Source organism: Mya arenaria, chromosome 5 (assembly GCF_026914265.1).
Source record: "Mya arenaria isolate MELC-2E11 chromosome 5, ASM2691426v1".
Classification (NCBI taxonomy): Eukaryota; Metazoa; Mollusca; class Bivalvia; order Myida; family Myidae; genus Mya; species Mya arenaria.
Window position 1 is genome coordinate 8,686,493 of NC_069126.1, and position 20,066 is coordinate 8,706,558.

At 36.6% G+C, this 20,066-nt stretch overlaps 2 protein-coding genes across 5 annotated transcripts in view; both read left to right on the plus strand.

The window, feature by feature from the left end:
* Window positions 1-9,249, plus strand: part of LOC128233533 (uncharacterized) — a 43,953-nt gene extending 34,704 nt beyond the window's left edge. For all 4 annotated transcript variants that reach the window (XM_052947243.1, XM_052947242.1, XM_052947245.1 and 1 more), the window contains exons 6-14: window positions 1,862-2,040; window positions 2,319-2,397; window positions 2,800-2,960; window positions 3,228-3,449; window positions 4,999-5,083; window positions 5,738-5,886; window positions 6,383-6,431; window positions 8,231-8,382; window positions 8,967-9,249. In XM_052947243.1, the coding sequence (XP_052803203.1) occupies window positions 1,862-2,040; window positions 2,319-2,397; window positions 2,800-2,960; window positions 3,228-3,449; window positions 4,999-5,083; window positions 5,738-5,886; window positions 6,383-6,431; window positions 8,231-8,382; window positions 8,967-9,242 (1,352 nt within the window). In that variant the 3' untranslated portion in view covers window positions 9,243-9,249. The remainder of the gene's footprint in view (window positions 1-1,861; window positions 2,041-2,318; window positions 2,398-2,799; window positions 2,961-3,227; window positions 3,450-4,998; window positions 5,084-5,737; window positions 5,887-6,382; window positions 6,432-8,230; window positions 8,383-8,966) is intronic.
* A 2,087-nt stretch (window positions 9,250-11,336) lies between these two features.
* On the plus strand, window positions 11,337-18,964 carry LOC128234459 (uncharacterized). Its single transcript, XM_052948710.1, has 5 exons — window positions 11,337-11,505; window positions 13,642-13,777; window positions 15,781-16,038; window positions 17,436-17,789; window positions 18,837-18,964. The coding sequence occupies exons 1-5, from the start codon at window positions 11,451-11,453 to the stop codon at window positions 18,940-18,942; spliced, it is 909 nt and encodes a 302-aa protein (XP_052804670.1). The 5' UTR covers window positions 11,337-11,450; the 3' UTR covers window positions 18,943-18,964.
* Window positions 18,965-20,066: the final 1,102 nt, after the last annotated feature.

Here is a 20,066-nt window from a genome sequence, read left to right on the forward strand (position 1 = left end):
TGTATCGATGTAAAACTTAAATAAGTTGTTTCTATCCTTCAATTGCCGGTCAACGGGGGAGGCTGTTCCCCCGCTTTAGCCGCCACTGAACGCTTTTGAAAATTGAACGATGCTGTGCTAAAAAGCAAATATCTGATTAAATGAGCATCCTCATTCCCCATTCGGAGCTCCTTGGCCATTTTTTCCAAAAACAACCTCGGATGTATGCCGTTACATCAGTTGAAGTAGTCCGTAAATTTTTGAATAATATCATTAATTAAATGTAGTGTTTAAGAATTGTATTCATTGCTCTCACTTTAAATTGATTGCCAGTGAAGTGTATTATTGCAAACATAATTAAGATTCCCAAGAGATAAGTCCTTAAGTTTAACAACTAATTAAGATTACTACGCGATCTATTTGCAGCGGACTTAAACGTACCACTTTTTGAGTATGTAAACCGTCCAAATACATCCGAGGTTGTTTTCGATAAAATGGCCGAGGAGTTCCGAATGCCTAATTCCCATTCAGCGGCTTGCTGTTTGGTCTTTGATAATAGAAGAATGTGGGATATTTCAATGATCGAAATTGTTTGACAATATTTGTAACCATAATAACATATGGTGGTGACTTCATTAAAGCCTGCAAAATTCAATTATCCAAAACGGTCAATGTTTCAACTACACTGTGATTTCACAATTTGATGTCAATGACCTCATTATCTGTATTACATTTATCGTTGTCATCGATTACAGCTATCGGCGTTTATTGCCTTTGAAATCATTTAAATCTTTCAAAATATTGTTTCTCTATGATTTGTTGATATCGTGTACGATACGATAAAAACAAAACACTTAAAAGTTTATTGAACTGGTATTTTCTCAACTTAACATTCATTGAAAAACAGTATGTCAATGTTATGTTGACAAACGCACTAATAATATATTATTTATTATTATAGTATCTGACACAATTATTATGTCTATTCGACAATGGAAATAAACAAGACAAAACAAACACTTGTCATGTCACGATTACTTGTAAACAGTTTAACACAAACACACAAATATTTGCATAACTTAATAGGTCAGTGCGATCTCCATTTAATACAATAAATGTTCGTACCACACGTAGCATTTACGTTGAAAAAATTGTCAATTAGGCTGCGCCCCCCCCCCCCTCCCCCCCAAAAAACAAAACAACAACAACAACACACAGAACAAAACAAAACAAAACAGTACCAACATCAACAAACACTAGTATTTTAATGGGAAGAACATCAAGACAAAATACATTGTACTATGTACACTTTATCATAGAAATCGTAATATCAACCAAAAAATTCAATAAAGATCGTAATGCTTAAGATTGAATATTTCACGGCGTATCTCATTTTTTTTTGGCGTAAACTGCGCTTCAATAGCCAATATACGACATTTCTCTGATAGATTGTGTTCGTAACTTAACGGTTGTCCGGAGCATACTCAAACAGCGTATATCTCACGACCAATCTGATTTAGACTATGAGCGGAAAGGAATTGCACCCACCCCCATAGGCAATTTTGTGGACCATGATTTTATGAACGTGTATCATCTTACAAACGTTTTAAGACATGTTTCCGCCTTGGCCATTAGGGCGTTTGGAAACAACAGAATTTTAAAGTTCGTTACCAAATAATTTTAAACTTTCGAAGATAGCTTTCACCTGTAAAATACTGTCGTTTAAATTGAAAATGGGCGCTGACCTTTCCCGGAACATCTCTTGGATACAACCAAATTCGCAAGACAAATTATTTTTTTTGTGAAAATAATACGAACGTTGTCTTAAGTCCAAGAAACCAGCAAGGAAGTCCACGGTCAGTATATGCTAAATATATTTCAGAGTCTTGTGTGGATGTTCCCGTGGGTGGGGTGGGGATCGGGGAGCTGGCCCAAGACTGTCACCGTCTCACTGACCCCGCCGACTTCCTGGGTATCTTCCGGGAGCGCGTCCGCCATTGCAGCGACCCCGAAACAAGCCGGAAGTGCTGCGCCTCTTGCAGTCGCGTATTTAGCGGAGAGGTAATTTGGTGTGGGGTTTAAAAATGATGTTGTTTGAAGTGGCCTGTCCAAAAAAAAATTGGTAGGTCTGTCGGTAGAACATTTTTTTAAGCTGTTAAAGTGATGCAATTAGCCTAATGATCGGAAAGTGCGTACAAATGAAATCTTGACACATTTTTATATTTAAAATACATTTCTGCATTTTCTGTATAAAAATGTATTACGGTTACTGTTCAAATTCTTCAACAAAGTCAACTAAAGGCTGAACAACACTTTTTATGTTTTGTCATTAATTGCAGACATTCCCGACGGCCCCGACAAGATCGTCGGTGGCAACAGACGCTCCCGGGACTCCTCCGACCAGACCGCCTCTTAAAGGTACGGTTTATGCAAGCGTTCCTTTCATTTATAAGTTGTTTTTACTGGTTCAAAGACGCTTAATATTCGAAATGTCCGCGCTAAGTTTCATTGCTAAATAAGAATGCCACATTCAATAATAAAATTATAATCCCTTAAACTCTATTGTGACAGAAAGCCGTCAGGACGGCTGTACATGGGCGGCTTCCTGCTCATACTTAAACTCAATGTTTGTCTAATAGATATACTAGTATGCACGGACTGTGAGAAACATAAACGGACGGCTGTATATGAGCGGCTTCCGGCACATTACTGCTCATACTTAGCTCAATATTTCTCTTGCAGATACATGAACGGACGGTTGTATATGGGCGGCTTCCGGCACCCTACTGCTCATCATATAACTTGATTTTTCTCTTGCAGATACATGCACGTACGGCTGTGTATGGGCGGGTTCCGGCACTCTGGCCGGGGGATGCGAGATTCTCCTGGACCGTAAACAGATGACCCAGAAAATAGCGGCATACTATTGTACCAATGGCTTTGCACAAGGGTGTAAATACACGTGCTCTCTTGTCAGAAACGTGTGTATAAATTGTTTTTCTGTATATCTGAGTGCCAAATAAACGAAAATGTATTTTTTTTTCGTTTTCGGAAAAATACGTTTTAATTAACGTTTGCTTTGGCTAAAACCATTTTAATTTAGAGACTAAAGTCAAAGTTCGATTTTTTTCACCAATTTTATGAACTATAATGCAGAAAAAATATCGCCAAAAAAGTGTCTTGCTCCGAACACTCTTATAATAGCTTTTTTCAGTAAATATAGTTTACAGCCTTCTTATCCACTTAAGGCTGGCGAGAACACCGCAGTTCCGACGACCATACCGCCGACGACGGCAGACCCATGCGTGGACGTACACGTCTGGATAGGTGACGGTTCCCGGGACTGCAAGTACCTGACCGCCTTCTACCCCGAGGACCGGATATACGGCATATACAGTAACAGGAAGGAGTTATGTAAGAGCCGCAACACTCGCTGCTGTCAGTCGTGCCGCCGTGTCAACAGTGGAGAGGTAGGTTGCGCTCGCGTTAAACGTGAACTGAATTTAGTGGCGTTTTTGCTATTTAGAACTAGAGTAGATTCATATAACGTTGTTTTTTTTATCTAATACTTCTAAAATCAATTTTAAGTACCAACAATGTTGCTTTTATAGAGCGTTCCATCAAATGAACATAGTTCAGTGTGTATACCACGTTGTAAAATGCGTCATAAATGCTACGTCGGAGGGCAACATTTTGCTCCGAATGGAGACTTTAAACAAATATAACATAACTACTTCTTCACCATTTTAGTTGTAACATAGTGTAGTCTACGCCGCTTACAGCGCCCGCCTTCAGTTTTTACCAGAGTTTGAAAATGGTGTAGTAAAAGAGAAGTCATCTCTGTTTTAAATCTTCATTTTAAGCAAAATGCTGCCTTCCGACGTAGCATTTACGACGCAATTTATCACGAACTATGTTCCTTAGATGGAGCGGTCTAATGAAGTTTTTTTTATACGTCCGAAAGTTGGCAAATTTAAATTGCAACGTCCGTCCGGTGTTTCGTGTCCGTGCTGTAACTTTGTAAAGCGTGGAGGAATTTTGACTTGATATATGTATTCAAATACATGAAATTATTACGTTATTACTGGCAGAATCCAAGTATGTTTAAGCTTATAGGACTGTTACAAAGTAAAAATAAGAATGTATTAAACAACCTTTACTGTTATATAGATTGTGCGATTAAAATTATAAATTACTTAAACAATACCTAAAGTAAAATACGGTTTCTGTTTTGTTTATTGATACATATGCTATAAAAAATAAAGTAACATAATAATAAATGTTTTTCTGAACTTTTTATTACTACCCTCCACATTGTTTTCTTTGTATTATTATATGTTTTGTTTTATTTTTTGAATGTATTATTTGTATGTGTATGTGTTTGTTTTTGGGTGTATGTACAGTTCTGTGATTGTTTGTATGATAAGAGACTATGAAGTCTAAATCAAAATAAAATTCTGTTCTGTTCTGTTCTGTTCGTGAAGATGATGTGCCGCGTGCAAGATCTGCGACCCTTCTTTAGAGATCTTAAAGCTGCACTCGCACTGATTGTAGGTTTTGACAACTTGTTTTTTTGTTGTTGTTGTTTTCTTTTTTTGTCTTGGAACGAGCCAATTTTGGCGAAAACGCATGGAAACCAGTAATATAAGACTGCTGACAAAAAAATTCAGATCGCAGTTTTTACTACTTACGTTCGGAAATTAATGATTTATGGCCAAAAGCGTTACTAACGCTTTAAGAAAAATGCATAACAACAAAAAAAGTTGTCAAAACGGTAAATCTGTAAGAGTGCAGCTTTAAGCTAGGGTGTCTATTTTCCGACGACAAACTCATTTATTGTTATAGCTTTGGTGTCGTCGGCATCGGCGTCATGGAGTGCTTTCATTTACCACTAAAATTAATCTACTTGACACCCAACGGAGTTTCTATATAGAACAATCCAAGCATTCAAATAAATTCAAAGTTTTACGCTATGATCTTTCATTCACATCTGTATTAATGAGTCGATAATATTTGCAGGTTTTCCCTGACCCGCCTACCACCACAACGCGCGTTACCGTGTCAACCCAACCGAGGACCACCGCTGCCCCACCCCAGCTGAAAGGTTTGTTTAACAAGATCAATAACGTTCTTTGATAGTATTACTGTTAGTTTGAATTGAATAATCATTTTTGTTTGATAAGGATTGGTAAATTAAATCGGGTGTTTTTTTGCATAAATGATAAACAAGTAATACACTATGCATTCACATTTATCTAAGAGATGTTCTTTCATATAGATGAACGCCCTTCGTTTTAAACGACTACCTTTAGTTTATAGCATAAGTTACCGTCACATAGCTTGGACATTAAGAGGTTTCACTGAGAGAAAAATCATTATATATATGGCCTGTGATTTATGAGGCAAACAAGGTCCAATTTACTGTAATTTCAAATTTTGAACAGTTTTGACTGACTTTCGCAACATTCTTTAATTGAAAATGTTGTGGATAATGTTTATTTTTTTCAAATTGATTGTTGTGTATACAGTTAAATATAAACTTATTATATCAAAAATCTAAAAAGAACTTTATTGGACATTTCAGGTAAAGAATAAATGAATTAACAAGTAAATATTTAACTTCCATTTATGACGCTCACTCAATATTAATCTTAAATAGATTTTGCGATATTTTGTCGTAAGACCCATAATTTGCATAGTATATTTATTGTAAAATAACCTTCATATTCCTAACAATGTTCTTCTGTTTTACGTGCAGACACATGCACGAGCGAGTGTGTAAGCGGAGCAGACGGTACAATCCCGGGCAGCACGTGCGCGTCCCTGCTCACCATGGCGCAAGGGGCGGAGTTTTGTTCTCAGGGCTTCGCACGCGGATGTCAACTCACCTGCAATAGGCTTCTCACGGTGAGATATATTTCTTAAAGGGAAATATCCCTTATAATGATGTTCCTTCTATATCTTTTGAAAGTAGTACATAGGTTTCAGTGGGAAATGTATAACGCAGGTGTTTATTCGATCAAACTACTGTGATCCTCGTAGGGACAATGAAAACTAATACGCCAATCAATCAATCAATCAATCAATCAATCAATCAATCAAGGGATCAATCAATCAAGCAATCAGATTTTTATTTCCTCTTATAAAGAAGATATGCAAATATATTTAAAGATTATAAAGTGCTCTTAAATTGAGCAATATAGAACAAGTAATCACTATAAACATTGTTAACATATTTAACATAAACATATAGTTACACACATGTACATTCAATGCTATAAATTTAAAATTTTGTATTTCAAATTCTTTATCTTATAATGGGTCAGAATTATAATTTGAGCTAGTGATTTTTAAAAGTGTATATAGTATTTTTATGTTGACCTTTTTCATTTTTTTAAAACAGAACTCCGGGGCGCCGTCTCCCACACAGCCTGAGACTACATCTATGGCAGGTACGTTCTACATTATGTTCAGCGGCAAATTGTATAATACTTGAATAAGTTGTCCACGTGTAATCTTGTGGTCAGTTTGCACATTTAAATGATTTGATTGGTTAAATGAAAATATTGGATAAATATAAGCCAATCGATAAACGATTTGGCTAACTTTAACTTAAAAAAAGAATTAACCAGTTTTATAGAATCGGCTGAAGAAGAAAGTATTGTTTATTTGTATATCACGCCTCCAACATGATTGACGCAACGCCATTGGTCAAGGGCTGGTCACCACGTGATCCCATGATTTTACATATTGGGTCACTAATCTTTATATCGTACCAAAAGGGCATATTTTGTACCGATTCCGATGAATAAATGAAACATTTATCAATTTAAACAGGTTGTCGACGTTGATATATACGTTACGGGGTTAGTAGGTGACCCGGATATACGCGGCGCAAGAAACCATACTCGGGTCACGCAATATTGTTTCCTGCGCCCCGTATCGGGTCACCTACTTAACCCGTAACTTATACCATAAATGCTTGTAGGTTCACAGACGCAGAGAAGAGTGTTGATTTCTGATTTTCTAATTATTACATAATTATTCATCCTTGTAAAATGAAATCATATTTTAGGGACAACTTGTCATTTATCAATTAATATATGCAAAAATCTAATTAAAAAATGTGAATGTCATGTTATTCATATATTAATTGCGTTTCAAAATTCATTATGTTTGATTGACTGAAGTGACACAGTTTCTTGGCCTTATCTAGTTCGCGCATGAATTTATATACCATAAAAAGATAATAATAATAATAGTAATAATACTTCTTTTAGTACGACATTAAGCTATATAAAGCAATCAATAAACTAACATTTAATATATTTTAAAACTAGTAACACAATCTTTGAACAAAACAATATTTCATGGTCAAAGTTAAAAGGGGTTCGTGAACATGTTATTTTGTTCTCAATTTTAAGAGTGTATAAATGTTATAAGAGACGGAAATAGTAAGTGAACCGATATGGGATATACGGGGAAAAGAAAACCATATCGGGTGAGGGCGAAGCTCGAACACGAATATGGTTTCCTGAGTCCCGTACATCCCATGTATATATGACTGAATTATATTCAGAATACACCCTACATTTACAACCATATGCAATTCTTTAGTACTAGGCTTAATCATTAAGAATTTCAACTTTTGCGGGTGTTCAAAGGTCCGCTTACTGCCACTCATCCGAGATTTTGTGTTGACGATGATGTGTCAGCCAATGGAGTTGTATTCTCAGTCAGTGAATTGACCATATAAGGGCAAATAACTGCTTCAATATTTTAGCTAAATCATGACGTGATTGCCTCCCTCATTCACATACAGTAGTGACGTCACTATTTAATGTGTACACAAAAACATCAGACGACAGAAAAATAACGGTGGAATTTTGTTCTAGATATAATTATTTTATTATGTTATATTTTGTTTACATTGTTAATCTTGTTTTATTAAATGAATTAAAAACATTTTAAAACTTTTTTATTTACTATTTTATTATACCGAACACAATTACAGTAAGTACATTCAAAATGTCACTGGGGTCACATGACTTGACAGTGAATGTTCGCTTGGTCACGTGTCAAAAATGTTGCAAATGTTTCTGACAGTCAAATTATCTCTTTTTCTGGTAATGGGATTTTACCATTGTAGATAAAAGTGAGGTATAATAAAGTTACATACTATATAAGCTAATGGTACAGTTATACTTTAATCCTAAGAATTGCTAAAAGCACGTGTCCTTTCCGTTTCCAGTATGCGTGGACAGCTACGTTCGGCGCGGTAAGACGGTGTACATTTGCGAGGAACTCATGCGGAACACCTCGGATATCTACTCGGACCGCGCGCGCATCTGTTCCGACCTAAACTCCTCCCCTTGCTGCCACACTTGCTCGCGCATACGAAATGTAAGTTTGACTTCCGCTTATTATTATTATTATTATTATTATTATTATTATTATTATTATTATTATTATTATTATTATTATTATTATTATCATTATTATTATTATTATTTATTATCGTATACAAATGTACTGTATGTTAGTTGTGTCTGATTCATATGGTCTCCATATCAGTATGAAGTGAAGTTTGGTTGTCTGGTTAACGCAGTGGTAAGAGCACACGCTTCTCACCAAGGCGACCCGGGTTTGATTCCCGGCCTGGACGCATGTGAATTAGGTTTGTGGTCACCAAGCCGGACAAGTGGGTTTCCTCCGGGTACTCCGGTTTCCCCCACAACACAAGACCACGCTCTGGTGTAACATCGTGCCAACGAGAGTGATTCATATAATGTTGTAATAACTTGTTTTACATTCAGTGTAAAATAAATCAGTTTTAACTAAACTAAACTATAAAGTGTTGAATCATAGGTGATAAAAAGGTCCGCCAATTTTCAGTTCATTAGTATATAAAACAATGTTTAAATCACATTGCACTTATAAGCTCCGGTTTGATTTATTTTAAATACATTACAATTGATATTTTTCAGAAATTGACGTACAAATTAAACAACGAAAACGAGGTTATCAAGTCGGGCTTAAATCAGGAACCGAAAGCGGAACCTCTCACAACCGGAAATACTTCACCGGAACCGGAAACAACCACCAAAAATCTCGTGAAACTGCAGCCGTGGGTCATCATCAACCGGGGATTCCAGAATCTCGTGAAAAAAGAAGAACAAAGACGCAAACAGATGGAAAACATGTTTAATATGCTAAAATCCATCTGGTCAAGCCTAAATCTTTCAGGAATCAAAACACCATGATTTCGTTCGTCCAAACGGCGTTATTGATGTTTTAAACATGGTTTTATATGCGGAATGGTTACAAAAGGATTGAACAATGAGCCTTACGAGCCAATCATTCGGAGTTCCTCGGCCATTTTCCATCAAAAACAACCTCTGTTGTATGCCGGTACATCAGTAGAAGTAGTTCGTAAAATTTTGAATTATATTATTAATTAATCTCTAATTTAAATTGATTGACAGTGAAGTGTTTAAGAGTTGTATGTATTGATTTAAGTTTAATTTGATTGCCAGTGAAGTGTATTTTTGCAAACATAATTTAGATTCCCAAGAGGTAAATCATTATGCTAAATTGAAATTACTACGCGATCTACTTGCAGCGTAGTTAAAGTGTACATATTTCTGACATTGTAAACCGTCCATATACATGTACAACCGAGGTTGTTTTCGATAGAAAATGGCCGAGGAGCTCCGAATGACGAGTCAATGTGCACTTTATGTCGTCGGAGTACATGTAACAGTGTGCGTATTTCCTGTGTGCCTGTCGTCCATTCATTACTGCTGATATAATAAAAAATGCTTGTTTTGCGGCAATAAAAATGGATTGTGTCTTTCATGTAACAATATGTCGGAGATGATGTCAGAATTGAACGATTTTTGTCATAGACATTGTCACTTTTATGCTTTTTGTGTGTCCGTTTTTGGACTTTATGTTTTGTAATAAATATACATGCCAGTTTTGTATGAATATATATGTTAGTTTTGTAATAAATATATCTGTTAGTTGTTCCAAAAAGTTATTCAGTTGTTTTACAAGTTAAGTATATTTAATGGTTATAATAACTTACTCGTTATTATCATAATACAGTACGAGAAATCAAAATGTCACGTATTCTACGACTGTCACGTAAGTTACAAATGCCATACATTTTGTATCGTAAGCTTCGAATTTCACATGTGTTAAGAATATCACGTAAGTTACAATATACGAATATCACGTGTGCTACGAATATCACGTAGATTACGAATATCACGCGTGTTACGAATGCCGCGTGATTTAAAAATATCACGTAAGTTACACTCTACGAATATAAGATATATTACGAATAACACGTATGTTACGAATGTCAAGTTAATCACGTTTTAATCATGATAGTTAAAATTGTAGAACATGAAGCCTAATATAATAAAAAAAACACTGTGATTCATGATAATAAACCACGAGCAAATATAAAACATCTATGTTAAGTTCACAAAAGAGATCGTTTCGGGTTGTCAACAGAAAAAAAAGTAATTTGACCGCTATTTTTCATCTTTTGAGATAAATTGTCGGTAGTTTATTGCACTGGAAATACATATTAATGAACCCTGACCGTGTTGCGACGGTTTCTTGGGTGTAAATGATATTTTGGCAAAACTTTTGGCTGAAAATGTACCTTAACAGAATAGCCCTTACTTTACATGATCGGGCGTCTGCAAGATCGGATATAAATCAACTCTTGTTGAATCGGAATTTAATCAAGTACAAAAGTAATGAAGCAAAGAGAAAGTGCACTCTATTTTTGGCAAAGATTGATAAGAAATCTGGTACACACAGCCTTAAACGAGCGTTAAAGCTCTACTCTCACAGATTGACATTAAAAAGATGTCTCAGAATCAGCTGATTTTGGCATTAATGCCTTCAGTTTAGTCAAATAAGACAGTTCATTATAGAACAAATCTCAATTATTTGGAAAACGGCCGAAAATTTTATATTCTGAATCTGTTGGTAACGCTTTTAGCTATAAAATACCAATTTTCGAACGTGAATATGAAAAACTGAAATCAGGTCTTTGTCTAGACTTTTTTACAATATTTGGCTCATTCTAAGACAAAAAATTAAAAAAAAGTTATCAAAACGGTCAATCTGTAAAAGTGCAGCTTTAACAAGCCGTATATCAACATGCTTCCCTAAATATAGTAGGAGTAAATAAACACTATGATATACGTCTTTAAGTCCTCAGAGAGCCAAGACTAGATCACCAGTTCATCAAAAGACGGGGATTAGCCGGAGAAATCTGCCCTAGATCTGTGATTCCGTGACGGTGCGAAAGATAAATGACGAAAGTTTGGACATCTATAGACCACACTTTGTTTTAGTTTACAAAGCATACTACGAGTTAATCATAGACTACATTGTACTGTTTTAGACTACATATTACTGTTTCAATAATTACCGCACATATAGACATGGCAATAATTAAAATAGGAATATGCGAAATATGTGTTGCGTGCTTTATTTTAGGTAAGTGATGTTTTAGATCCATTTTTTTGTCAAGTTATTTTTGAGGGTGTTTTTCACAGAAGCAAAATATTCTGCGATATTTGTGTCATGCTATATTTTGGATGTGAGTTACATGTTACTTAGAATAATGCCAGTACTGTCATCTCTTTGGAAACAAGGTAATGTGTGTGATTTTTTCACAAAAAAATGATGACATTATTATTCTGTCTTCAAGCGGCATTGCATCTCAGTTAAAAAAAGTTTGCTGTTTTATCCGGATTCAAGTTATTTTCAAGTTATTCGTGAACAGTCTAAAAGCCCGTTCAGACAGCAAACTATATTGGTCAATTAAAGTACATGTCTCATTGGTCTAAGGCCATTGAATTGGTTATCGAATTTAAACAATGTATAATGCCAATACTAGTAACTGCTTAAGCTGGAGAGCGGACAACAAAATGTGCACGCCGACCATCCCGCCCGTGGGGTTCGGTCCAATAACTCGTCCCGACACATTTATACCCAGTATGGGCTCATTGATTGTTAATCAGTGAAAAAAGGTTGATAGTTTCTGTTATTTTCGTTTAATATATACCTTCTGTTTTGCATAAAAAGAGAATGTTTAAAACATTTGATATTTTTATTGTGATCTCAGGCTGTCCAGCACTTTTTGACAAGAACTAAGGGCTAATTTTAGAGGTAAAAACATATTTTAGGGCTAATTAAAGGCTAAAATTAGGAATTTAAGGGCTAAATATGGGGGTTGTAAACATCATAATGGACTTGCCTCTGCAAATTTAACAAGAAATAAGCTCACATACTATAAGTACAGGAATGACATACACCAGGGTTCCATTGTCGCAGCTGTTATTTTACGTTAAAGACACATTAAACATGAAATAGTGAGTGTATTAGTTTGTAATTTCAAAACTGTTAAGCCAATTAGAGAAGAAAAATGAAAAAGTAGGAATTGGCATAAAAATAAAGGGCCTTTTTAGGAATTCCCTTTGAATATGAAGTTTTATAAGTAATATAAGCAAATCTGAAAAAAATAGGAATTTTAAGGCCGCTGGACAGCCTGTGATCTACATCTGGCCCAAAACGTCCAATTCGGTTAATAACATAATAAAAAGGAAAGTGCCAGTGCTTTCAAAAGAAAAGAGCAACATTAAATGTCGTCACAACAAAAAAGATAGAATAAAGCGTCCAGCGGACATCGGTTTACTCCGCCAGTGGGTCATTATCTGGTTAGTGTCCTAGTTTCATTTTGGTCAACAGTCTGGACACCATTTACGTCAATACAAACCTAGGACAGGCAGATACTTCGGATAATCTGGTCATTGGGGCTTCAGACTGATTTTGTAAAATTGCAATGTCACGCTTTCTTTAAATTGTGTGTTTCAGTTAGAAATAAATGCCGATAATTAGTTAAGATTTATAATAACATTTTACAGACAAACACACATACAGATATACTTCTACAAACAGTAAAGAACTATTATCAAACTTTTCCTTCTTTTTAAGTCTGTTGATATCTACACTGCCTATACTGTCAGTTACGGAATAGTGTTATAAGTATACTTGTCACTGCTCGCATGTGCGCTGTTGTTTAAAGACTGTAGTTCGGTTCCGGTAATGCACCAGTCATTTGTAAACCCTCCCCCCGCCCAGGTTCGGATGTATACCGGTGAAATAGGTCGTGTTTTCAGCTTCCAGGTGGATTTGGCCCCGCAGTGCCGGGTGAATGCAGTGATTTTGTCTTCGCGCCAAAAATAGCGGGGAATGGGCCTAACCTAGGGTCCCTTGGGTGCAGGGGCATTTGGCTGGTATTTCAGCAGCAGTTTGTCTTACCCTGGCTTGGTAGCAGGACCGAAAATCAAAGTCCCCACTGTTCCCTGGACCTTGGGGGGGGGGACGTGGTTACAATTGACTGGTGCATAAGTGTGTTTTAAGTGTCTCTGTCACCTCTTAGAAGAAATAAGAAGTTAATGCAAATAAAACAAAAGTTGTCAATTTTGCATAATTCAAAAATATACGAACTACTTCAACTGATGCTCCGAATGACCCAACCAATGCATTCTACCGCAACGTCACCTACTTTCGGAAAGGTCACTTGTACCCTAGCCTTAATATTGACGTCAGTATGTTGTTCCGCCTCAGGTGCGCTATACTGCTGCCACTGCGCTCCGCTGGCGGCCGACTGTGACCGAATCAACGCCCTCGACTGCAACGCCACCTACAAACCAGAAGGCAACGAAACCGTGTGTGGCTCCGACCTGAACGTCTACCCTAACCTGTACGTTAACGTCATTCTGTTTAAGCGCGGTTTAATAGATTAATTTTGCTCTCATTTTAATGCAATGGTTGGGCTATTATTATACACATAGCTATAATTGGTAAGTGATTGAAGGGCGGGCGGGAAAAGACCGTCCTTTTGAAGATAATGTATGCCTGTATTCTAAGATCACATTTTATACAAATCATTTTTTTTTTCACAAATTGGAGGACAGCACTCACAACTATTGTGGACATACTGCTTAAATGACACGGATTCAATCTCGTATTTGATAAATGTAAATATTGTGCTTACATTTTTTACATTTTATTTTTCAATGTATTTTTTCACCAAAGTATGTAGTTAGACTTCATCCACAAGTGTTTGCTTTATAGCGTCGGTATTGGGACTAACAAGATATATGATAATCCTTTAAAAAGCATCGAAAAAAGAGTTAACATAAATGATAACGCAAATTGACTTATGATATATTCTAAAAAAATGTCACTATTTATTATGACTACGCCCGCTCCTTCGTTAGTTTTTCCGTTAATATATTTGCTCAAATGCAGGCACCTTAAGTCCTAAAATGACACACATTATGTTGACATTTAACCTGCACTCAGGAATGACGTACGTGGGTGCGTCAGTTTCTACTTTAAATACTTAATGTTCCATAATCAGACAGTATTTTAAGTACAAGGTGTAAGTAACGTAAATAGAACAGTGTTTTATAAGGGCATACTTAATGACATTTTCACGAGAGGGACACTGGGGTTAAATAAAAGTTCAGCAAACGACAATCGGAACACCTCGGCCATTATCCCGAACCTTACCGGAGATGGCCGAGTGGTTACGATTGAGAACACAGGTGCGGTGTCTTACACTGAATGACCTTACGGTTGATACTAGGTTATCGGTTTAATGGGCTTGTGATTATGAACAGTCTGAACTCTAGCTGAGTCTAGACTGGGACTGAAATATATTCATTTTAATTAAATAAAAAACAACCACAACATCTGAATTTCATTCCTTTTACAATATGCCAAAAATATATTTCAACAAACTAATCATCAATGCTTTGCTAAAGTACATGTAGGATAATTACAATGAAATGGAGATATTCTATTTTGAACCTTGAGTCTGAACTCAAACTCGAGTCTGTCCGTCTATGAAACATGGGACCAAACGTCAGAGCGATCCGTTCAATGTGATAACAACTCTTTTCAATAATTTATAAATAACGAACAAAAAATATTCGATGAATTTTAATGGGTACTTTGACCTAACGGGGTACAATAATGGTTGATGCAAACATTTTGTTTAATGTTCATGCATTATTATCATTAAATCTGCACTCTCACAGATTGAACGTTTTGACAACTATTTTTTTTTTTTTTTGTCTTGGCATGGACCTGTAAACGAATAGGTCCGTGGTCTTGGAACGAGCCATTTTTGCGAAAATCCATGGAAACCAGTTATATAAGACTGCTGACAAAAAATTAGATCGCAGATTTTCATAATTAAGTTCAAAAATTGATGTTTTATGCATTATTTTTTTTAAACAGTTAGTAGCGGTTTAAGCCATAAAACATTTTTCGAACGCAAATATGAAACTCTGTGATCTGATCTTTTGTCAGCAATCTTTTATCACTGGTTTGCAGATATATACGCAAAACTTTGCTCTTTCCAAGACAAAAAATAAAAAAAAGTTGTAAAATCGGTTTATCTGTGAGAGTGCAGCTTTAACTTATTTGTCTTAAATGATCAGAACAAAAAAGAAAACATAATATCTATGTATAGATAAAATTATTAATAGCTACGTGGCCACAAAGCCCACAGTTAAAACAGCCACAAAATACCGATAATATTATTTTGATCTGTACACAAATCATATGCTTTTTGGTTTTGATCGTTTAAAGTCGAATGAGTTTAACAATAAAATGCATTAAAAAATAAATAAAAATGGATCAATCTATATTGTGCCTCATAAATTTATCTAATATCTCTTTTCTCAATAACAGATGTTTTTTCGCCAAAGCCAAATGCAAGGACACCGCGTTAAATATTCTCTACACAGGCGGCTGCATCTACACGACGCCGATACCCGGAAACACCACGACGACTACAGGGACGGTGGCGCCGGTATTTCCTGTCGGTGGAAACGTGAGCGACCCTGACTTCATCATACATGAGCAGTTCTGTACATACAAGGACCAGATTAACTGTCCGGACACCCTGGACCCTATTTGTGGATCAGACCACAAGTTTTACCAAAATGAGTACGTATGTTTAGCCACAGAGCTCAGTTCGATTTCACCAGTTTTTGTTTTGTTCTTACACTTAAGTAGCTACATGACAAAGATACGGAAGACTGATGGTGACATTACAAGTTCAATATTTCATGATTACCTTTTCACAAATAATTATTTATAATTTTAACTTCACGCATTTATGATTTCAACTTCGACGAATTCACTATCTCAACTTCACGATTTCACTATCTCAACTTCCGACGAATTCACTATCTCAACTTCACAATTTCACACTATCTCAACTTCACAATTTCACGAAATCGCGATTTGTGATAAAATTGTATAAAGTTGAAATCGCGAAATGATGAAAATGCAATCGTCAAAGTATGAAAGGGTAATCATGATATATTGATTGTTTTTAATTGAACTCAGTGGTCTTTCGAACATCGATAATTACTTTTTAGAGAGGTTTAGTGATTAGTAATAGTTACTGCACCCACTGTCCCTTATATTTAACAAAACACACAAAAAAGCGTGAGTTGTATCATCCTAATCCCGTTGTTTCCTGCTGTTGTGCAGCATATTGTTCAATAATAAGCATGTCTCTAAGTGAATACGCTGTAGCCTGTAATTTATCCGCACGCTGCTTCTGCATGGTGAAGTTTCGTCTACTAGCCACGGTCAAAACGATACAAACATATCATAAAAGGACTTATGATTGTTACAACGATGTACTTAAGTGAAAGTTTATCTGTTCCGTTTCAAATTCGCATGTAATCGTTGATGTTCGTACTATATAAGACAATCGAATTGAAATAAACGTGCCTTTGTAATGCTAAATTTAGTTATTGTGCGCATACATGTATTGTGTAATTTTTATTTGCCATTATTAACTTAATCATTTCCTACATAGATTCTTATCAAAACAGTGGTTGTCTGTTTTAGCATTGAGGTTATCCTCTTCGTCTCTTTCAGCATTACACCATTAACGTTCTCTATGATGTCCTAATATTTGTTTAATCCTCCGTTTCTTCCTCTCCTTCCAGCTGCTCATCCCATCTCATATTTTTCCCACTTCAACTTCCTTCTCCTCCTGCCTCCTCCTCCCCTTTCTCATCATTTTCTTTTTACCCCTTTTTCGTTCACTCTTTCTCACTCCTTTTTCTCACTCCTCTTGCTCCTCCCCTTCCATCTCCTTCTCCTCCTCCTCCTCCCCATCCTCATCGTCCTCCTCCTCCTCCCAGCCTCCTCCTTCTCCTCCTCTCTCCTCCCCATCCTCCTCGTCGACGCCATTTATCATTATCATAACCATTAACATCAGCAGCAGCAACAACAACAGCAGCAGCAGCAACGTAATGGTTTTAAATTGTATTTTCTTGCACCATATACATTGTAATTATCTGGCATTTGAATTTTAATTGTAGCTGCGAGTTTGCAAAGGCCATGTGTAACAACACGTCTCTCCTAGTGGAGAACGACCTTGACTTATGTAAAAACAACACAAACCGCCGATCCATGCATCTAGAGGCGGCGACTTCAAATGACCAGCGGTCAGCGCAGACAGCAGTCCCGGTAGGGTCGCAGGGATATCGTGGCTTGGGAATATCTGCGAACGCGGTCAGGGTCCCTCAAAATTCTTTTGGGGAAGAAAGGCGACGACGTGACATTCACACCGGAAGTATTTTCCGTGAACAATGGTGTTCAAACATCGACCAGGTCACCTGCTCAGATGAGCTGCGCCTCGTTTGTGGAACAGACCGGAAATTCTACAGAAACCAGTAAGTTGGAATGTGACGTTTTAAAATCATTTAAAAATGTAAAGTAATCTGGTGGTGTAAGGTTTGCGCTTCACAACCAGAAGGTCGTGTGTGATCGAGCCCCATATGGACGGGTGGGAGGGGGAGGGGCATTTGTCTTGGCGCCAGTATTGTTATTAGCTACCAGCTATCGTCACAATTGGGGATATAGAATGAAGGAGAAAAAATGGTTTTACAGCTACATAATTTTAAACGTATTCATGTGAAAATTTTAAATTTGTGTTAAGATCACGTATCTTTAAGTCTTCTAAGTCTATATATCACCTTTTACATGCATGTCGCTATCAAATTGGTATTTTTTGTAATTTAATACCCAACAAACGAGAAAAACAAAATGGCGACCAAACGAAACCCTCACTGTAAATGATGTACTACTAGTCAAATGTTCTTAATGAGACATAATCGTTTCATTGTCAATAGCTGCAGTGTGTGTATACCACGTGATAAATTGCGTCATAAATGCTACGTCGAAAGGCAATATTTTGCTTCGAATGAAGACTTTAAACAAAGATAACTTTCCTATTTATTCACCATGAAACGTAGCACAGTCTATGCCGCTTACGCAGCCCCGCCTTCGGTCTTTTACCAGAGTTTGATTGAGAGTGTAGTTTCTTAAAACACGTCTGACGGAGCACTGTTAAAACATTGTTTTGGAAACATGTTTGTCGAAGTGTTTGATGCAACTAATCACCTTATCAAACTCCGGTAATAAAACGAAGGCTTGGCTCTTTAAGCGGCATAGAATGCCTTTTGTTTCATTTAAAATGGTGTAGTAAAAGAAAAGTTATCTTTGATTTAAGTCGTCATCTTAAGCAAAATGTTGCCATCTGGCGTAGCGTATATGACGTAATTTATCAGGTGGTATACACACACACAGCTAGGGTGTATAGGATATACACTCTCAGTTGTTTCATACCACGCTCAAGCTTCGATATCGCATGGTATGAATATCCCGTGCACCCCCCAGCTACTAACAGTGTAACTAATAATACTAATTTACAATTCAAGGTGCGAGTTTGCCAAGGCGGAGTGTCAAGACCGCACCTTAAGGATCCAGACCGATTTGAGCGTCTGCACGACCAGGAGGAGCAGCAACGCATTTGAGCTTGCTTAAGTTGCTGATCAGCCCCGCCTATCTTAACTTATGGCAATGCACTTATCAATATTTTGCACAAAAAATTCTTCAGAGACCGCGAAAGACTCCCAGCAGTAGGGGTTTGGATGGACCAGGCCTGACCTGTTCGTAATCACTGCCCAACAAGAGAAGCAGTTTTGACTGAATCCCAAGGGTATAACCGCCACTTACCCCTAACACTGGGATAGCTCCACGCAGTGTTACTTCCCTTCCAGTGCAGTAATCACTGCCACCATGCACACCACGAGATCATTTATCATATATCGGTAAAGATTGTAAAAAAAAAAATTGTATTTCACCCTCTATGTACCTTGAATAATTGAAATTCGATACAACAAATAAAACATAGAGAAGCAAACACATTAAAAAAATAGTGTATTACTAAATATAGAAGAATTCCAGCTATACTCGCTCATGGTGGCAGCGATCTATTGTGCTTATTGTGTGTAGGAGAGATCAATGCGTTGGAGATTGGTGCAAAACATTGATAGGAGCATTGTAACCCGTCCACTGAAATGAATTTAAATTTGATAGTCAATCGGAACACCTCGGCCAGTATCCAACAGAATTGACGAAAGTTGCCAGAGATGGCCGAGTTGTTGCGATTGTTTGATAGCCAGTAACGCGGCATGTTGAATTCTCATTCAGAAACATGTTTTTACCAAATGAGATTATGAATGTACATCGTAATGTGTTCAGAGTGTTGATTTTTTTAGATTGTTAAAGCCTCAATACCACTTAGGATTAAAAATATTTGAGAACAAAATAAAAGTGAGTTTTTAACTTTGATAGTGTCTCATATAATGTCTGATAAATTTCCGAGGTTCACATGATGTTTTATTAAAAACAAATGTATGGGAAATACCAACGTAATTCCAAAATGGTCCACTGACTTACTATAAGCTAATGAGGCAGATAAGTAGGTGGAGCTATCATCAATGTTGTTTAGTAAAATATCTCAGATACATGTAGGTACTCATTCATGTTTTTGTAAAATGCACTTTAAGTGTATGCCGAAAAAATGAGTGGCGTTAAAACTTATATGCTAAAATCCTTCCAGCATCACATTATGGGACTTTAAGAAGTATTCGAGAATATTTAAT